A 16,937-nucleotide genomic window follows, 5' to 3' on the forward strand; every position below is an offset into this window, starting at 1 on the left:
ATAAAGTTTGATTGATAAATAAATAAATACATAAATAAATAAATAAATAGAGTTATTTGTCACAAATTTTTACAACCATTGTAATACGTTCTTTTCTCAGACACAATCACAAATGTGTTGTTAGTAGCGCGCGCGCGTGTGTGTGCGTGTAAATGTTATTTGTCTTTGTTATTCGTGTTATTTATCTGAAATAAATTATCCCTCCATTCATTCACGTCCTTCTTATGAGCCTTCCATCAATTTATCAGATCAGCTGTCAGGTCATCATTATCGTCTTGAAGGCCAAATGACTCACTGGTCTGTGTTACTGGTAAAAAATTAAATACTCCCCACTGTAAAAGCTCTTCATCTTCCTAAAGCTGTTAAAACTGCAACTGAGAAGCTTTCAGTTAGAGTTTTATGATGATGAATCCAGTGTGGATGACAGGTTGGCCACATTTTGGGCTGATAGAGAAAGTCTTGTGGATATTTCTTCTCAACAGGTTGCTCTCATGTTGCGAATGAAAGCTGCAGTTCTCATCTGTAATTTCGTCAAGCTAACACATCACAATGTTTTCCATGAAGCGCGGAAAATTGCGATCCGCAGCGCCTGGCTGCACTGCGCTGAGTCCAGACAGTAAACAGCAAAACACGCAGCAATCTCACGTCGCAACCGGAAATTAAGAAATCAGCTTTGGAAATAAATGCAAGTACATACAAACTCCATGCAGAAAGACCCCGGGTCGGGAATCGAACCCAGGACCTTCTTGCTGCAATTCAACAGTGCTACCAACTGCGTCACTGTGCAGCCCTTAAATGTTGAAATACAGTCCTTAATTTTGGTATAATTTCAATGTTAAAAGTGATAAATTTGAGAAAACGGAAGTCCTAATTTTGATATAGAAAGTAATAATTTTGGGTTTAATGTTTGGATTATGACTTTGAATTTAACAAGTTAAGAGAACAAGAGAACCTTGATTTCAGGGAGAAATTTAAAAATTCTGACTTTAAAAGTCAGAATTGTAACTCAAAACTATTGAACTAATAATCATTATATTGAATCTCGTACTTATTACTAGAATCGTGACTCTATTTGGCATTTTTATCCTGTAAGTAATTCCACGTTATTCCACACCCGTGTTAGTTAAAACCTACAAGAAACCCCTTCTTAGCTCTTGAGTGTTTTATTTTTGAAATCTCTCCCGGAAGTTTGGATTTCAATTGCTCCGACTTGACAACAGGCGCTCTTCAATGCCAACTTTTGCAGCGCGCACAGGCGCACTGTTCACTGCCAAACAAGGCTGCATGGAACTGACAGGACTTAATGCTGCAGTCAGGTCGAAGAAAACAGATTTTCTTTTTCATAACTAATATATATATACACATATATATAATTTAGAGGAGTTTAACGGCTACATAAAGCGCGCCAGGGCGCCTGGTGACATTTCTGTGGAAATTTCATTCAGTTTTGAAGCGGGCAATCTTCGGAATAATGTGGGGAATCCAGAGAAGTCGGTACGCGGACTGCAACGGCTCTGAAGCGAGTGAGGAGGCGGAGATCGTGGTGAACATCGGCGGAGTGAAACAGGTGTTGTATGGCGACGTGTTGAATCGGTTCCCGGAGACCCGGCTGGCAGAGCTGGTTGACTGTTCTCTGAAGTCTCCCGAAGAGATATCCTCACTGTGTGACGATTATGACCCAGACACCGGGGAATTTTATTTTGACAGGGACCCTGAGGCATTTAAGTGTATAGTAGAGCTGTATTATTACGGAGAGATACACATGAAAAGGGGAATCTGCCCGATTTGTTTCATGAAGGAGATGGACTTCTGGAAAATCGGAGCCGATTTTCTGGATGAATGCTGCAAAAGCAACCTTAAAGAGGTTCAGGATGAACTTGCAGAGATCGCAGAGAGAGTGAGAACTATCTTGGTGGACAGAGATGGAGACCCGTCAGCTGGAGGCTGCCAGCGCTTCCAGTCGTCCCTCTGGAGGCTGATGGAGAAGCCGGACTCCTCAGTGCCTGCGCACGTCATTGCCATACTTTCTTTCATCTTCATCCTCGTCTCCTCTGTGGTGATGTGCGTCGGGACAATCCCCGAGCTTCAGGTGGAGGACTCCGAAGGCAACCTCACTGAGCACCCCACTCTGGAGGTCATCGAGACGGTGTGCATCGGTTGGTTCACCATCGAATACCTCCTCCGTCTGATCTCCTCTCCAAACAAGATCAAATTCGTCTTGTCCTTCATGAACATCATCGACTTCATGGCGATCATGCCCTTCTTCGTGGTGCTGATTCTGACCTCCTTCGGCGCCGGTGTGATGGAGCTGGCCAATGTGCAGCAGGCGGTGCAAGCTTTGCGCATAATGCGCATTGCGCGCATCTTCAAGCTGGCGCGCCATTCATCCGGTCTCCAGACGCTCACATCTGCTCTGAAGAGCAGCCTGAAAGAACTAGGTCTGCTCCTCATGTACATGGGGGTGGGGGTGTTCCTCTTCTCAGCGCTGGGCTACACCATGGAGCAGAACCACCCGGAGACGCTGTTTACCAGCATCCCGCAGTCGTTCTGGTGGGCTGTTATCACCATGACCACTGTGGGCTACGGGGACGTGTACCCTAAGACCACTTTAGGCCGGTGTAACGCGGCCATCAGTTTTCTGTGCGGGGTCATCGCCATAGCGCTGCCCATACACCCCATCATTAACAACTTTGTGCTGTTTTACAACAAGCAACAGGTGCTGGATACCGCAGCCAAGCATGAGATTGAACTGATGGCGCTGCGCTCTACTGAAGGCGAACTGAGGGCTGCACCCGAGCACCCTGAACAAGTTTGCGGTACCCGGGTTTGGGACTCCTCCATGAGCTCCTGTCACAGCGATACCTTCCTACCACTGCTGAAGGACACCAGGGGAGGGCCGAGTATGCAGACCCCGAGCATGGAGACTAGCTTTGAGAGCACAGCAGAGGCCTCAGAATATTTCATCTCATGAATTTGGAAAAACTTGTCTTATCTGATAAGAAAAAGCACCCACAAGATGATCTAATCAGTTTTTTCTTTGAAGCACTATATATGTCTGGGAGATTGGTTAAGGATTTGAAAATATCCCTGCTCTCAAAATAAGATTAAACAGAAAAATGCATTAGCTTTAGACTTGACAGACTCGCAGCGAACCCAGATTTGCATATGGCCTCCACTTGAACACCCATATGGGCATCTTACTTCAGCCAACATTTACATATGCTGCCCAAATAAAAATTACCTGACAAAGGGGTCCCAGTAAGGACTGTATGGTCACATTAGGCTCAATGACTACATTATTTGCCACTAAGGGGTTCTGGCAGCTTTTTCTATCCAGGCAGCAAAAATTTCCAAATTGTACCAAACATGTAGGGAAAAGTAATATTTACAAGACCTTTTTAAAGTGAATCTATTTTTGCTGAGTGGGATTGTTACAACATTTGTTTTCATGTTGGTATGTTAGAAGGCAACATTGGATCCATTATGCATATATTATAAGGGTAGGAAATGGGCTGAAAATACCCCCCACATGTATTTTACCGCAAGTTGAATAATTGCCCCATGTTATTTGCCTATACTTTGCCTATTGCAGGGAATCCATGTTTCCTGAAAGGTTTTCCCTATATCAGCATCTAATGCCTGCTACCATTTACATATGTGGCCCACAAGGATTGGAAATATTGAAGCTTTTGCTCAGTTGCAATTGATTCACTGTGAAAAGGAAATTTAACTATATTCTTACTTTGCCTTTTTCAGTAAGTACATATTTGAAGAAGGTTTTTGTTCGAAAAGCCACTTTTCCCATTTAGGCAACTTATCAAAGTTAACATTTACACATAATGTCAGTAAAACATGGGGTTTAAAATGGGTCTCAGCTGTGCTAAATGCCACCATGTCATTTGCCTATGTATCAATCCTTTCATAGATAGCAGTGGGTTTATGTTTGTTCAGCTGTTCTATTCCAGCAATTAGATTTTCTCTTTTAATCATCGCATGAATGCCAATATTTAAGAAATGGGGGACATTTTGGTAGGACAAGTGCTGAAAACAGGTCCTACATGGGCAGGTTGTATGAATGCAGGTTATATGTTATCTGATTGTACTTCTTTGACACAACTCAAATGCGGGCACAAAGATTACCCATATTCATCTATTTCATCGATTTTGAATGTATATTCATTATACCCAAGTGAGACCCCACAAGGACATTTTTAGGATGTCCTGGTTTTGCTGAAATGAGGTTTGTCTAGTAAACCCAAGTTGGACCCATACATGAAGCACATTGTGAGCTCTCACCCACCTATTACAGTAGCCATCAAGTCTGAGCAAAATCCACAAACACATACTGGTTGTGATTTAACACTCCCATACAACTAAATTTCACTTATACTGTAGATTGCTCTGTAGCTTTTTTTGATGTGAGGCAGCTTGTTCAGGAGAAAATTAAGAAAAGTCAAATACCTTCATGATAACTGTTTAAGCATAATGAAAACAAATCAGATTGTACTGTGAGATTGTGATTTAATTATGTACATTTCACTGTTGCTGGAAGCATGGAATTGGAGATGCAAGCCTTCAAGGACTCTTAAATGTTTATCACCCGTGATTTACATCAGCGTGATTATTGTTTCTATGTCAGTGTAGGGTGAAATCAGATGAAAAATGCACAAGAGTTTTTGCAGCAGCTGTGTCATTTGCCTGACTTTTTGTTAAGCAGATTTTAGGGGTTTTGAATGTTCCTCTTTCTCCAGGGTTGCCGTCTTTCTGCTGATAAAAGAAGCAAAAATTGTGAGGTGAAGAAATCCCAACCCACATGACTATACTCCAACAAAATCATCAGTAAAAAGAAACATGAAAAAATGAGGAGCTGTGTGGAATATGTATTTTATTGTGATTAAAGTGGAATGCAGCATTTTTGTGCTTCATGCTCCAGGTTTCTAAATTATCCTGACAGGTGCCAGTTTTAAAAGGAACATTTTCACATTTTTGAAATGCCTCAACTCCTACACTGACAAGTTTGAATGATGTTGAGTTTGCTACACAAATAGAACAGTCACTTTAACAATTAGCTGGCACAGCAGGGATACTGCAATGCCTGACATGTCACTGCATGATTCAAGCAAAGGCTTTATATCTTTGCAGAGCATTTTGTGACATTAGGGTCATTAAATCACTAAATGCACAATCTTTTCACAGGAAGCATGAGCAGGAAAAAGAAGAAGAAGAGAAAAAAAGGAATTGATGAGGACTTAAGAGGCCTGATTGTAAGTAGACTGATAAGTTGATTTTTTTTAAAGCAGCTGAATTTGGAGTATGTTCATGAATATGTGCTGGTTAACAATTTTTGTACATTAAGAACATTTTATTCAGTGATTGCCCAATGAATACTAGTCAGAGTCAAAAAGGGAAACATTGGTTAGTTTCAATGACTATTTGACTGGTGAATTACCAAAATGATTCCCATAAACAAATAAATATATGCATATACTTAAAGCTATATGGATTCTTATTAAGAATTGACACATTGACATGATCAATATGTGTGCACAAAAATGGCACAAAAATACTGCTTAACATTTTTAGTGGAATTGCTATCAATTTTCTTAAAGACAAAAAGACAATGCAAATAAGAATCTATCCATCTATTTTCTTACACCCTTGTCCCTAGTGGGGTCAGGAGGTGCTGGTGCCTCTCCAGCTAACGTTCCGGGTGAGAGGCGGGTTACACCCTAGACAAGTTGCCAGTCTGTCGCAAGGCAACACAGAGACAGACAGAACACACAACCATGCGCGCACACACCCACACACACACACACACGCACACACACTCACACCTAGGGAGAATTTGAAGAGACCAATTAACCTGACAGTCATGTTTTTGGACTGTGGGAGGAAGCCGGAGTACCTGGAGAGAACCTACGCATGCAGAGGGAGAAAATGCAAACTCCATGTGGAAAAACCCCGAGCCAGGAATTGAACCCAGGACCTTCTTGCTGCAAGGCAACAGTACCAACTGCGCCACTGTGCAGCCCGCAAATAAAAATGTTTTTTATTTTAAATAATTGTTCCTTCAAGAAAGATCGATCTATCCATCATTTATGTTAAACTCCACCTGATCTTAGTTCCTGGATTCCTCTTTGCTTTCTTGACTTTTTATTTTATCCATGGTCTAATGCATCCAGTTGCATAATTATTTCTTGACAATAATTAGATTAAACTAACATTAGCTCCTTTGAGAAAAGTCACTGCCTTTTAACAGTGTATGTAGCGTCACATGCACATACATGACAATGTGAAACTCCCCAAGCTTCCAACTAAAGTAAATAACATATTTAAGATCAATTTATTATTATTTAGAGCACAAGATACAGGACACTGCTGTTCTCCCAGTAACGAGGTTTGTGAATATGTCACTTCTATAACATGTCAGTTTGGAAAAGAGAAACTTCTCCACCACCTCCTCCACAGTGATGTTCTCAACTGAGCTCTAAGTCGTCCGTTCTGCAGCCTGAAAGCGAGAACATGAAGGTAGTCAGAAGGGAAGGGGACTGTTCAGACTGTCCACCCACTCACATCTTTTACTCCATAGCTATCTCCTCTGGCCAGCAGTAGATTCATACATGTCAGACAGAGAAGAGGGCCTTTGTTGGCTCTGACAGGTGAAGGGAGGAATGTGAAAAGCATCCATTGTGTAACAGCACAATGCTCCCCTCACAGTAGATGCACATGCAAATACACACGTGTACCATCAAGTTCAAATTTAGATCCACAATCGCATGTGAGTCCAAACATCACTCCTCTCCTGTCCGCCACCTACCCACATCAGCAGACAAATGATTGCACTCACCCAAATCCAGCTATGTTTCGTCTTTACACTTGCAGTCACGTGTGATGTACTCTATAGTGACCTGCTGTGATCTGCCAGCTATTCACAAGTTTTAACACCCACATGTTGCTCATTTGTTGCATTCTGTGGGTGTTTGAGACAAGCAACAACAGACAAAAATGCTCATTATCCCCTCACCAAAAAACAGATATATTAACTTGACAACCAACTGCTTTCCTCTTAAAAACAGTTGATTTAAAAGAAAACTTGTCTAAAAATAAAATCTAGCAGAAAAGACTCCAATAATTTTTTTTAGCATTTCTGTTTGTATAAATGGAGTCAATATGGTTCCTTTTCTGAATTACTTTATTATATTATGACATTTAATGTGATACTTTTCTTCACAATGGGTAAAACTGACATGCTAGTAAATTATTCTTTTTAATAAAGTCACGTGTCATAATTATTGCCACTTTGGCTGCTATTGCTTCTTGCAACCCTGTACTGCCATGACACCACTTCTTTTTCCCCTATTGAACTTCACAAGGTTGGAGAATACATTTAAAATGTCTCGGTGTTTCAAATAGCAAATGATGCCAAGTGACTAGAATGTTCCCAAGGCCCGCAGTAGCACAGTTCCTCTACCATGCCGCTGCCCAAGGAGCTTTTCTACAAATTTATTGTTTGATTCATGTAAAAACAATATTATGTGTTTGTTGCCATAAAGCTCATCCTTAGTCTCATCTGAATTTGATTATCAGCTGTCTTGGCAAAAATATTGAAAAGTGAAAAGAAAGCAGTTGTGAGCTTGATCCAATGTTGTTGTCCATCAGAAAGAGAGAGCCACAGCCAAAGACAACTTGAGGCCACAGGAGCTTCCACTGTTGTCTGAATCCTCCCACTTTCCCTGATTTCAGCATCCAACTCTAATAATAAGCACGTCAACGCTTGTAACTTGCTGTCAGGTTAATTGATGGACTGATATGTCTGTTAGATCTGTTGGACAACATTCTGCGGAGGCAACAAGTCATACTGATTGACATCTTCTATTGTGGAGTGTCAGGGAAGTTGCTGTCATATCGAGCTCACACAGTGAGACGTTCATGTGCTGTATGAATTTTTAGAATCGTTCTAGAGTGTGTGCAAGGCTTAAGGTTCCAGTTTTACACTGACAATAAGCATCTGGAAAATACTGACTGAAATAAGGTGGTTATACTGAAGGGAGGAAAATACTGGAAAGCAAAACAGGCTTAGCGAATAATAATAGAACATGGCAGCATGAAGCTGGAGTGAGGAAAGGCTTTGGAAATTATACCAACTGACTATGCAGGAAATGGGGAAACTGATTAAACACAAGTAAATACCATGAAAACAAAGTTAAATATAAAACACTTAACTCCAAACATAATAATCAGAACATTGAACTCAAACAAAACTAAACTCGTAAGTCTTTGCGTGTTTTCCACTTTTCTCTAACAGTTAACAATGAGGTAAAGGTAAAGGTAATTTTATTTATATAGCACATTTTCAGCAACAAGGCAGTTCAGAGAGCTTATGAGCAACATAAAAACATTGCATGAGTCCAAAAAGAGATGAATTGCATTTACTTTTCAAGGTTTTGTGTTTTTTGTAAAATCAAAAACAATAATTTCTCAATGCGTGTTTTCTTCCCTTCTGAATAAGTTAGCTCAACTTAAAGGTTTACAAAAATATTTTCAGTGTGAGATTATACACACCGTCCTAAAAAGGCAGTTTAAGAAGTATATAATAATACAGGTGGTGAATTTGTATACATTTATGACTGTTATTGTTATATCTTGCAATAATGCCAGCAAAAATATTATTTTTGCAAAAATACACAGAATTATTCTGATTCCCCTGCTTTTTTGTAGCCCACAATGGGTTCCTGACTCCCTGCTTTGAACGTCTATTTTAGTGTTTACTGTCACAGTGTTTACATTAGCCCACCTCAGATTTTCATCAACAGCTGCATGCAGAGAAGGCTGATAGCCGTCATCTGCAGTGCATGCATGTCATGTTTATTCGGTTCGACGCAGCTGTGGGAACAATCCTGCATTAGTGCCCCGCGTCATACCTGTATGATTTTTTATATAAACACCCAGACTGAACCTTTTGTATGCTTTCAGAGCAGATTTACTGTATTCTCCAAGCAGATGGGGTGTCACCAGGAGAGCTGGTATTGGTTGGCTTTCAGGAAATCAGTGCGATTCCTGAAATGTCACATTATGTCCAGTCGAGCCTCGGGGCTGATTGTTGAGTGTTGACGTGGCTGGTTTTGAGTGTCACCCAACAGTTTCGATGACAGCGCGGAAGCACAGACTTGTCTCCCTCTTTCCTTCTCCCTCGACCTTTAGTAGGGGGAGATTGTCAACACCTGTTCCCCTTCTAAAAATAGGGAAACCTCTGTGTACAAATGAACGAACGGACACAGACAAACTCAGACAAATCATATTGTAGAGTGGTGCTTTTTTGTGGTATAGGGGAAAGATTCATCTCAATACTTTATTTCAACAAACTTGAATATTATCATATCGACAAACGATAAAACCTGCATCTATATTCTGCTGGAGTAAGAATGCTTGTGGATAATGCCATGGCTTAACAGCCTGCCTCTCTGAGAGATTTCTTCAGTCAAGAGATATTTGCAGCTGCCAGAGAGGGAAAAGGTAATCTCCCTGATGTCAGATTCTGAAGACGACAAAAAATAAAAAAAATTGTATTCTGGAGATGTTGTTGCCTTAACGAGGAGTGTTTTAAATGCTGCGTAGGAGCACCCCCGAAGCACTTCAATTCAGAAGGCGAGCTACATCAAAATTGCCTGAAAATAATTGTACAGATTAAATATGACCTTCTGTAAAGTGGTAGGAGGAGATGCACCTAACTCAGAAAAACACATCTCTCCAAAGTGGATTCACATTTCTCTCTTCGCCTTTTACCCGATCAATTTTAGAGCTCCTACCTTTCAAAATGTTCTCTTGGAAAATCTTCCGCTTATCTGCCTGTAGGGTTTCAAATGTGCAGATGAAAAATGCATTTTAACCTAATGCATCTGCTGGTGGAAGCTCTAATATTTTGGATCCCTTGCTACTTATACTTCAAGATGTTGTTTAATCTCTCTGAAGGATTAAACATTGCAACAAAAGAGATGTAATAAATTGATCCTTGCCAAAAGGTTTATACCCTTTTGACTATTGCATATTTTGCCAAACCACAAACACGATTCAATTAATGTTTTGGGGATTAAATCACAATTAATGCATAACTGTGACGTTGAAGGAAAATGAGCCATTGTTTTCCATTTTTATGACAAATAAAACCATTTGGCATGGATATGTGTTCAGCCCCTTTAATCGAATACCCCTGAGTTAAATCCAGTGTGAGCAATAGCCTTGTCATTGAACTTTTTGATCTACTTTTAATAAGCTTAGTTAACTTCTGCATGTAATCTTTTGTACTTGGATTTTATTTGAGGACATCAAAATGAGGGGGCGGCAAAGGTAAATACAAACCACACAGACAGATTTTATTTGTGCTCAACTTTTTTTTGCCCAATCACAAGCAAATAACTAAACTGATTTGAATATGTTAAAGTTTTTGCTTCTAATGTGAATTTATGTCAATTTTAAGGAGTACGTTTGCAAGGCTGACAGACCAATGTTAGTTAGCAGCAGAGTTTTACTTTTTGAGGGGGGGAAATTTCATAACCTACCTGGATTAACTATGGAGCCAATACAACTGAATGATAGATAAAACTTTCTATGTGAGAATGATTTGCATGCAGAGTTGCTCCGGCATGTATTTTTCATTTTAGGCAATAACTCAGTTCCGCAGAGAGCTGAATGTGGCTGTAAGAACATTTAAATTCAACATGTTAACACTTTGAGTAATACTTAGGAGTGCACTGAGATTATTCCAGTGGTAGTGTATCATATTGTCAGATTTTTTATTACATGGTAATTTACATTAATACTTAAGAGAATATTGCTGCTAGGAAACATGTAATGCAGAAAGCAGAGAAGGATAATGTCAGGAGTTGCTCTTGGTCTGAGTCTAGTCTCAGTATCCTGAGGTTTACTGGGGAAGTTATGGTCTCATTTGTTCTGGTTGTTAACCGCTTTTGTGGGGATTTTTACATGAAAAACAAGCTGAGTGCATGTCTCTGGGCCGTCACAGCGAATGCTAGTGAGTCTTAAGGTGGTGATGTGGTCTTATCACTGTGAAAACATCCTGACGCTTAACGACACTTGTTCTCTGCTGATAATGTCAAGTGAAAGCTGAGCAGATTCACGCCAGAATGTTTCTTCTGATGCATGTAAATCAAATCATAGGTAGCAATGTAGCTGTTATGAACTAATCATTTTAATCTGTTATCTTCCTCCGTGGTATTTAATCGGTTTTGTAAATTTATAAAGTCTAACATGGAAGGATTTGTTTTCAAGTCAGGGGTCTTAAAATGATCATTACGGCTTATTGTTTATGATTATATTAGTTTGATTCAGTACATTGAATAACTATAAAAATGAAACATTGAAAATGTAATAGTTTTCTCATTCTAATGGAACCATATTGCATTTCATGTTGGGGGGCTTATGGAGGCTCAAAACTAATCTATCCAGAAACATTTTAAAACTTTTATTACTTTACATGTCTTTTGGTGAATGTAGCTACACAGAGTCACTAATATGTAAAATTGCTACATGTTTTAAGTGCTGCAGCTTCAAGCAGGTTTTCTTTGAGAATCACTCTGTCTTCAACCCTATCATGCCCAACAAGCTTCTATGTCACTGTTGAATCTCCACAGCATGATGCTGCCACCATCATGCTCCACAGTGGAGGTAGTGGGTTTGAATAGATGTGCAATATCAGCTCCTCAATACACACATTGTTTTGCATGCATGCATGCCACACTTCAGATTTTTACTTTCAAAACCTTCTCTTTTCTCTTCACAATGCAAAATTCCAAAATGTTCATGTTTGTGGTTATAATGTGTCAAGTTGTAGAAAAAAAATCAAGAGGTATGACTAGTTTTGCAAGGCATCATATGTGAAGACCCTGAACCCAGAGCTCACTGAAGAGATAATAAATTATAACTGCCTCGGGATCGAGGGGCTGCACAGTGGCGCAGTTGGTAGAGCTGTTGCCTTGCAGCAAGAAGGTCCTGGGTTCGATTCCCGGCCCGGGGTCTTTCTGCATGGAGTTTGCATGTTCTCCCTGTGCATGCGTGGGTTCTCTCCGGGTTCTCCAGCTTCCTCCCACAGTCCAATAACATGACTGTCAGGTTAATTGGGCTCTCTAAATTCTCCCTAGGTGTGAGTGTGTGTGTGCATGGTTGTTTGTCTTGTATGTCTTTGTGTTGCCCTGCGACAGACTGTTGCCCTGTCCAGGGTGAACCCCGCCTCTCGCCCGGTACGCTGCTAGAGATAGGCACCAGCAACCCTCCCGACCCCATTAGGGAAGAAGGGTGTACAGAAAATGGATGGATGGATGGATGCCTCGGGATCGACTGTGATTTCTCCAAAGGACAAGAATGTTCCTGGGGAACAGACAGTAAAAAGTCAGACCTTGAAATGAACTGAACAGTCTGGAAGCAGTCTGCATTAACAATGAGAAGATGAAGAGTCCTCCAGAGTTATATCTAGTTATGCTTAATTCCCAGCTCCTCCTCTCGTTGGCAGTTTCATACAGAAAACTCCCAGTGGGTATTTCTTTATCTTTTCCCTCAGCAAAATGGTCCCTTTGAAAGTAGAAATTGGAGAAATAAAGTAAAAACCATTTTAATTCAACTCACTATTAGCTTCACATTGACGTGTAATCTCTTCTTTGCATTCCATTCCCTTGGCTGACATTGCAGAGTCCTCTGAAAATATACCAAACTCCAATCTAGCAAGTATGCATACGCAACGTCTGATTTAAATTCAGAACCTTTAAATATTTATTCTCGTTGTTCCTCTCTTTTTGGTGCATCGCTCAGGGTTTGGCTTGTCAGTCTTGTGATTTGTGTTCTATGCATTGCTGTTGTGCAGAGCTCCTTTGATCAAGCCTTGCGAGGACAGGTCGCTTTAAATAACTTTTTCAAAGCCAAAGCTGGTTAAAGCTGCCTGAGTTTATTTAAAAATCAATCCGTCCTTTGCTGGGTTTTCTTAGCAAATGGATTTAATTAGCGTTATAAACAGCAGCATAAAAGGCAGGGCTTCCCAGCTTTGTAGAGCTTGTATTGTGAGGAGCTAAAACAGCTGTCTGTTGTTTAAGTCGTGGTGTATGCCCTTCACTGAAAGACTTTAAAAACAGCTACAGAGGGCATATTTTAATTCATCTTCCATGCAGTAATGGCCCTGTGCCACTTTGTTTAAAAAAATATGGACATCCAATTATTGAAACTGATCTTGCAAGACCAAACCTGATGGAACTGATACGTTCACTTACGACCCCTGTTCTTCAGAGACAAAATACTTTGATAAAGTAGATCATTGTCCTGATTCAAAAATTACAATTAGTTCAGTACTGAATTATATAAAAATCAGATTTAGTGACAGCAATACCTGAATTACCTGTCCTCTGAGACTCATCTTTCTCACAGAGAGTTCACACATGCATTTTTTATGTGTGAAAACATGATGGTTGGCAGTATGGAAATGTGCAGCCCTGGGCTCAAAACTACTCAAGCTAATGTGGAGAAATGTTTTAAAACTAGATGCAAATGTGCTATATTCGTCTCATAATAAATGAAGCCCTCTCAGCTCAGGAGACCGATTCTTACATCAACTCCTCACATTTAAGAGTTACATAAGAGAGGAGTGGAAATGCATGCAAAAATAGAAGTTGTGAAATTAGGTCACTTGCTATGGAAAAATAATTTCATGAAATGAATAAGTACATTTTCACAGAAACGTGTTGCATGCAGTCTCTTTAGGACATGCATTTGTTTGCACTCTTGCTGAGACGTAACAGGAGGAACATTTGTCTGAAAATTTCATCTTCACGTTCCTCCAGTTTGAGGTTGATCAAAAGGATAATCCTGCACACATAGAATCATTAAACAGGTGTTTAATGTTGTTTTCTATGAATTACTGGTGCTCTAAATTTATGTTCAAATACTGGTAAATAAAAATTTGCTTGCTATAATTATTGCTTTTAAAAATCCTAATGATCAAGAGAACAACCTTCAAACAAGCGACTGAAATTAGCTTTCTCTGGACTCAGCTTTAGAGACAGAAGTGTACTCATTGAAGCTGGAAGTGCTTCACACTGAATGGATTCACTTGACATGGTTCAGGCATTTGTTAAGGACTCCTCCTTTTAGAGTTTAAACTAGTGGGTCCTAAAAGGAGAGGGAGACTCAGAACCCACTAGAGGAGCTATTGACCTGGGAATGGGATCCCCCAAAATCAGCTGAGGTGTTGTCATTTGGAGAGGGATGTCTGGATTTTCCTTAAGTACCTGTTAACCCCAATAGTGGATGGACGTACAGATGGATGAACTTCCTGTTCCAAGCTAAAGTAAAGACATCCTTGGCATACAGAAGCTTATCCTTGCCTTGAACCTTCATAAGTTGTTTATAAAATCTTCCAGCAGTTGTTTGTTTCTTTCTATTTTATTCCAGCTTGACCTCGTAAACTGCTGTACTGACACATGATATCTGTTAGTAGCCCTGACCTTACTGAACATGCTGCGAACACGTTTCAGTAGCTATCCAGAACCTCAGCATGACTTTACACCAGGCACAACAATAACAGGTGAAAGTCCTGTTACAAACACTACAGAAAGCCTCTTGGGATGTAAAGAAAAAAGTAGAAGCAGACATGACAATTTATGGTAGCGGATTCAACAAGTCACAGTGGATATACAAAACCTCAAACAGTGATGAAATGTGTTGTCTGGGTGGTAATAAAATCCTTTGGAACATTTGTCTCTTGTGTGGGTCACTGCATTTGATCACAGATGAAAACCAACGGAGAAGTAAATCTCCCACAGCTTGGAAAAATAACAAGTGGCACAAAAAAAGTAGTGAAAGAATTCCTTGGACAAATTTCAGCGGGACTTATTTCACTCACCACAGGAGGAGGTACTTATTTACAAAAGCATCTCCAGTCAGGGAAAACAGAAGGACCTGGAGGAGGAGTAGAAAGTCTGACATTTTTAAACAGGTAATAAACTCATCAGTCAAAGAGATTTACAGTTTTTCAAGGTGAACTTAGAGGTGGATGGTGTAGTCTGAAATTATCACTGAGCAAAATTAACAATATAGTTTTATTTATATAGTAGCAAAAAATATATTCTTCAATACTTTGATGACATAATCTTTTGACCTTCTCATTCTGAACATTGACAAGGAGAAAGAGTCTGTGATATTTCAAAAAGTAAATCACAAATTAAATAACAGACCTAATATTTTCGATAACAATATTTAGGAGATGTTTTTTTTTTTTCTGAGCAAAACATTTTTTGTATGATATGCTAATATAATTTTGTTTTCAGATTTTGCACACATTGTTTCCAGTGTGGTAAACATTTTCAGAAGTTGGTGCCCTGAGGTTTTTCTTTCAGAAAAGAAACCCAGTTTGACTGAACTAATCCTCTAAACAAAACTGGGTCACTGTTTTTTGTTTAAAATTAGCACTTTAAGCTCTCTCTACATTTTCCAAAAAATAAAAAGAAATTGAGTGCACCTGCATTGAATTGTTGTCATAAATTGCATGTCTAAATATATGTTCTAGTCTGTAAACATCTGTCTGTTTGAATTTTGCCTCTCAGGTTTCAACAACACTTTATTCCATCAGGAAAATGGCCTCAGTTTGTGGTAAACTATTAAGCTTAACGTCCATCAACAGAAAGCCAGCTAATAGCCTATTTCCTTGGAGATCTGGAGAGGCCATTTACAAGAACGAGTTTTAATGGCAGGGTAAGTGACCTCTGTTCTCCTTGCCTATAACAAGATAAAGCACAGAGGCATTGCCGCATGTCTACCTCAAGTGTGTTGTTATGTGGAGTGGAGATTTATGAGCCAGGGAATAAGATTTAGACCATTTCTGGAAGATTATGATAAATGAAAATGCATTTGAAAGCATGTGATCATCCCTGCCCCACACTGACCTTTAACTATATATTGATTAGTGTGCAAGCAGCAAAATCTGTGGGATAAGCCTGTGTGTGTTTGCAGGCGTGGGCGAAAAGCTATTGAAGATTGATAAAAGGCTTTGCTGGAATGTTTTACAGGGCATTAAGTTTCATGATAATAGCCACAAATTTCTCAAAGCAGAAGCAGTGTGACTTTTTTCACCCACCATGACAAGAGCTTTTAATGAGTCTAACAATCCCTTTTCTTATTGTAGACTTAGCCAAACGTTAAAAGGTTAGTCTGACTAAAGAAATGTCAAAGATGAAGAGAAAAATGGGCGATGCAGCAGATAAAAAAAGGCCTTTTATTCTTGTAGGTGTTCTATTTTAATATATGTTATAGCTTGGGATTTTCTTTTAAACTGTTATCCAATGAAGTACATAGAGTTTGCAGAGACCAATTAGTGTGTTACACCTGTCCATAACAGCATCAATAACCCCTAATGTGAGAGCTTAGGCAAAAGGGGCCTAAGCTTTAAAATCACAAGAGGTTGCTTAAAATATTTAACCACAAAGCCTGATATTCAGTAAAGAAGCTGCATCATCTTTAATTTTAAATTATTCTGTTCACATAAACCAATGTTTTGACATCTGATATACTTTTGATGTAACATATAAAGCCCCTGTAGCAATGTGTCTTATTTTGCCTTGCTGGTGTCTAAAGATCCCTTTTTTTGCTCTGCACTCAGTGTATGAGCGTCCTCTAGTGGTTGAGTTGTTATAATCTGAATTAGTCAATAAATAGTTCTAACCCCCCCATGTCAGACTATTTAGAAATTTATTGAAGCAAAACTGAATCTAATTTCATCAGTGTAGACTGAGACTCTGCAAGGCGTTATGTGTCATTCAGTAATATTTCCAGTTGAGGTTGCCGCATTGAGTAACTTTGTGCAAATTTCAGTGGAAGTCACTGGATGTGAGTTATGAGTTGGGTCAGTAAGTGGCAATGCAGCTCTCCTCTCCCCCTCGCTCTCT

General features: G+C 39.6%; 1 protein-coding gene across 1 annotated transcript; it reads left to right on the forward strand.

The window, feature by feature from the left end:
- The first annotated feature begins 1,262 nt into the window (after positions 1–1,262).
- Positions 1,263–15,740, forward strand: LOC122825781 (potassium voltage-gated channel subfamily F member 1-like). Its single transcript, XM_044107334.1, has 2 exons — positions 1,263–5,264; positions 15,600–15,740. Exon 1 carries the CDS (start codon positions 1,472–1,474, stop codon positions 2,969–2,971), a length of 1,500 nt encoding a protein of 499 aa, XP_043963269.1. The 5' UTR covers positions 1,263–1,471; the 3' UTR covers positions 2,972–5,264; positions 15,600–15,740.
- Positions 15,741–16,937: the final 1,197 nt, after the last annotated feature.

This window comes from Gambusia affinis, linkage group LG22 (genome assembly GCF_019740435.1).
Source record: "Gambusia affinis linkage group LG22, SWU_Gaff_1.0, whole genome shotgun sequence".
In the NCBI taxonomy this organism is placed as follows: Eukaryota; Metazoa; Chordata; class Actinopteri; order Cyprinodontiformes; family Poeciliidae; genus Gambusia; species Gambusia affinis.

Excerpts from the sequence above, each read along its gene's own strand:
- LOC122825781 (XM_044107334.1), top strand. The coding sequence starts at position 1,472 with ATGTGGGGAATCCAGAGAAGTCGGTACGCGGACTGCAACGGCTCTGAA.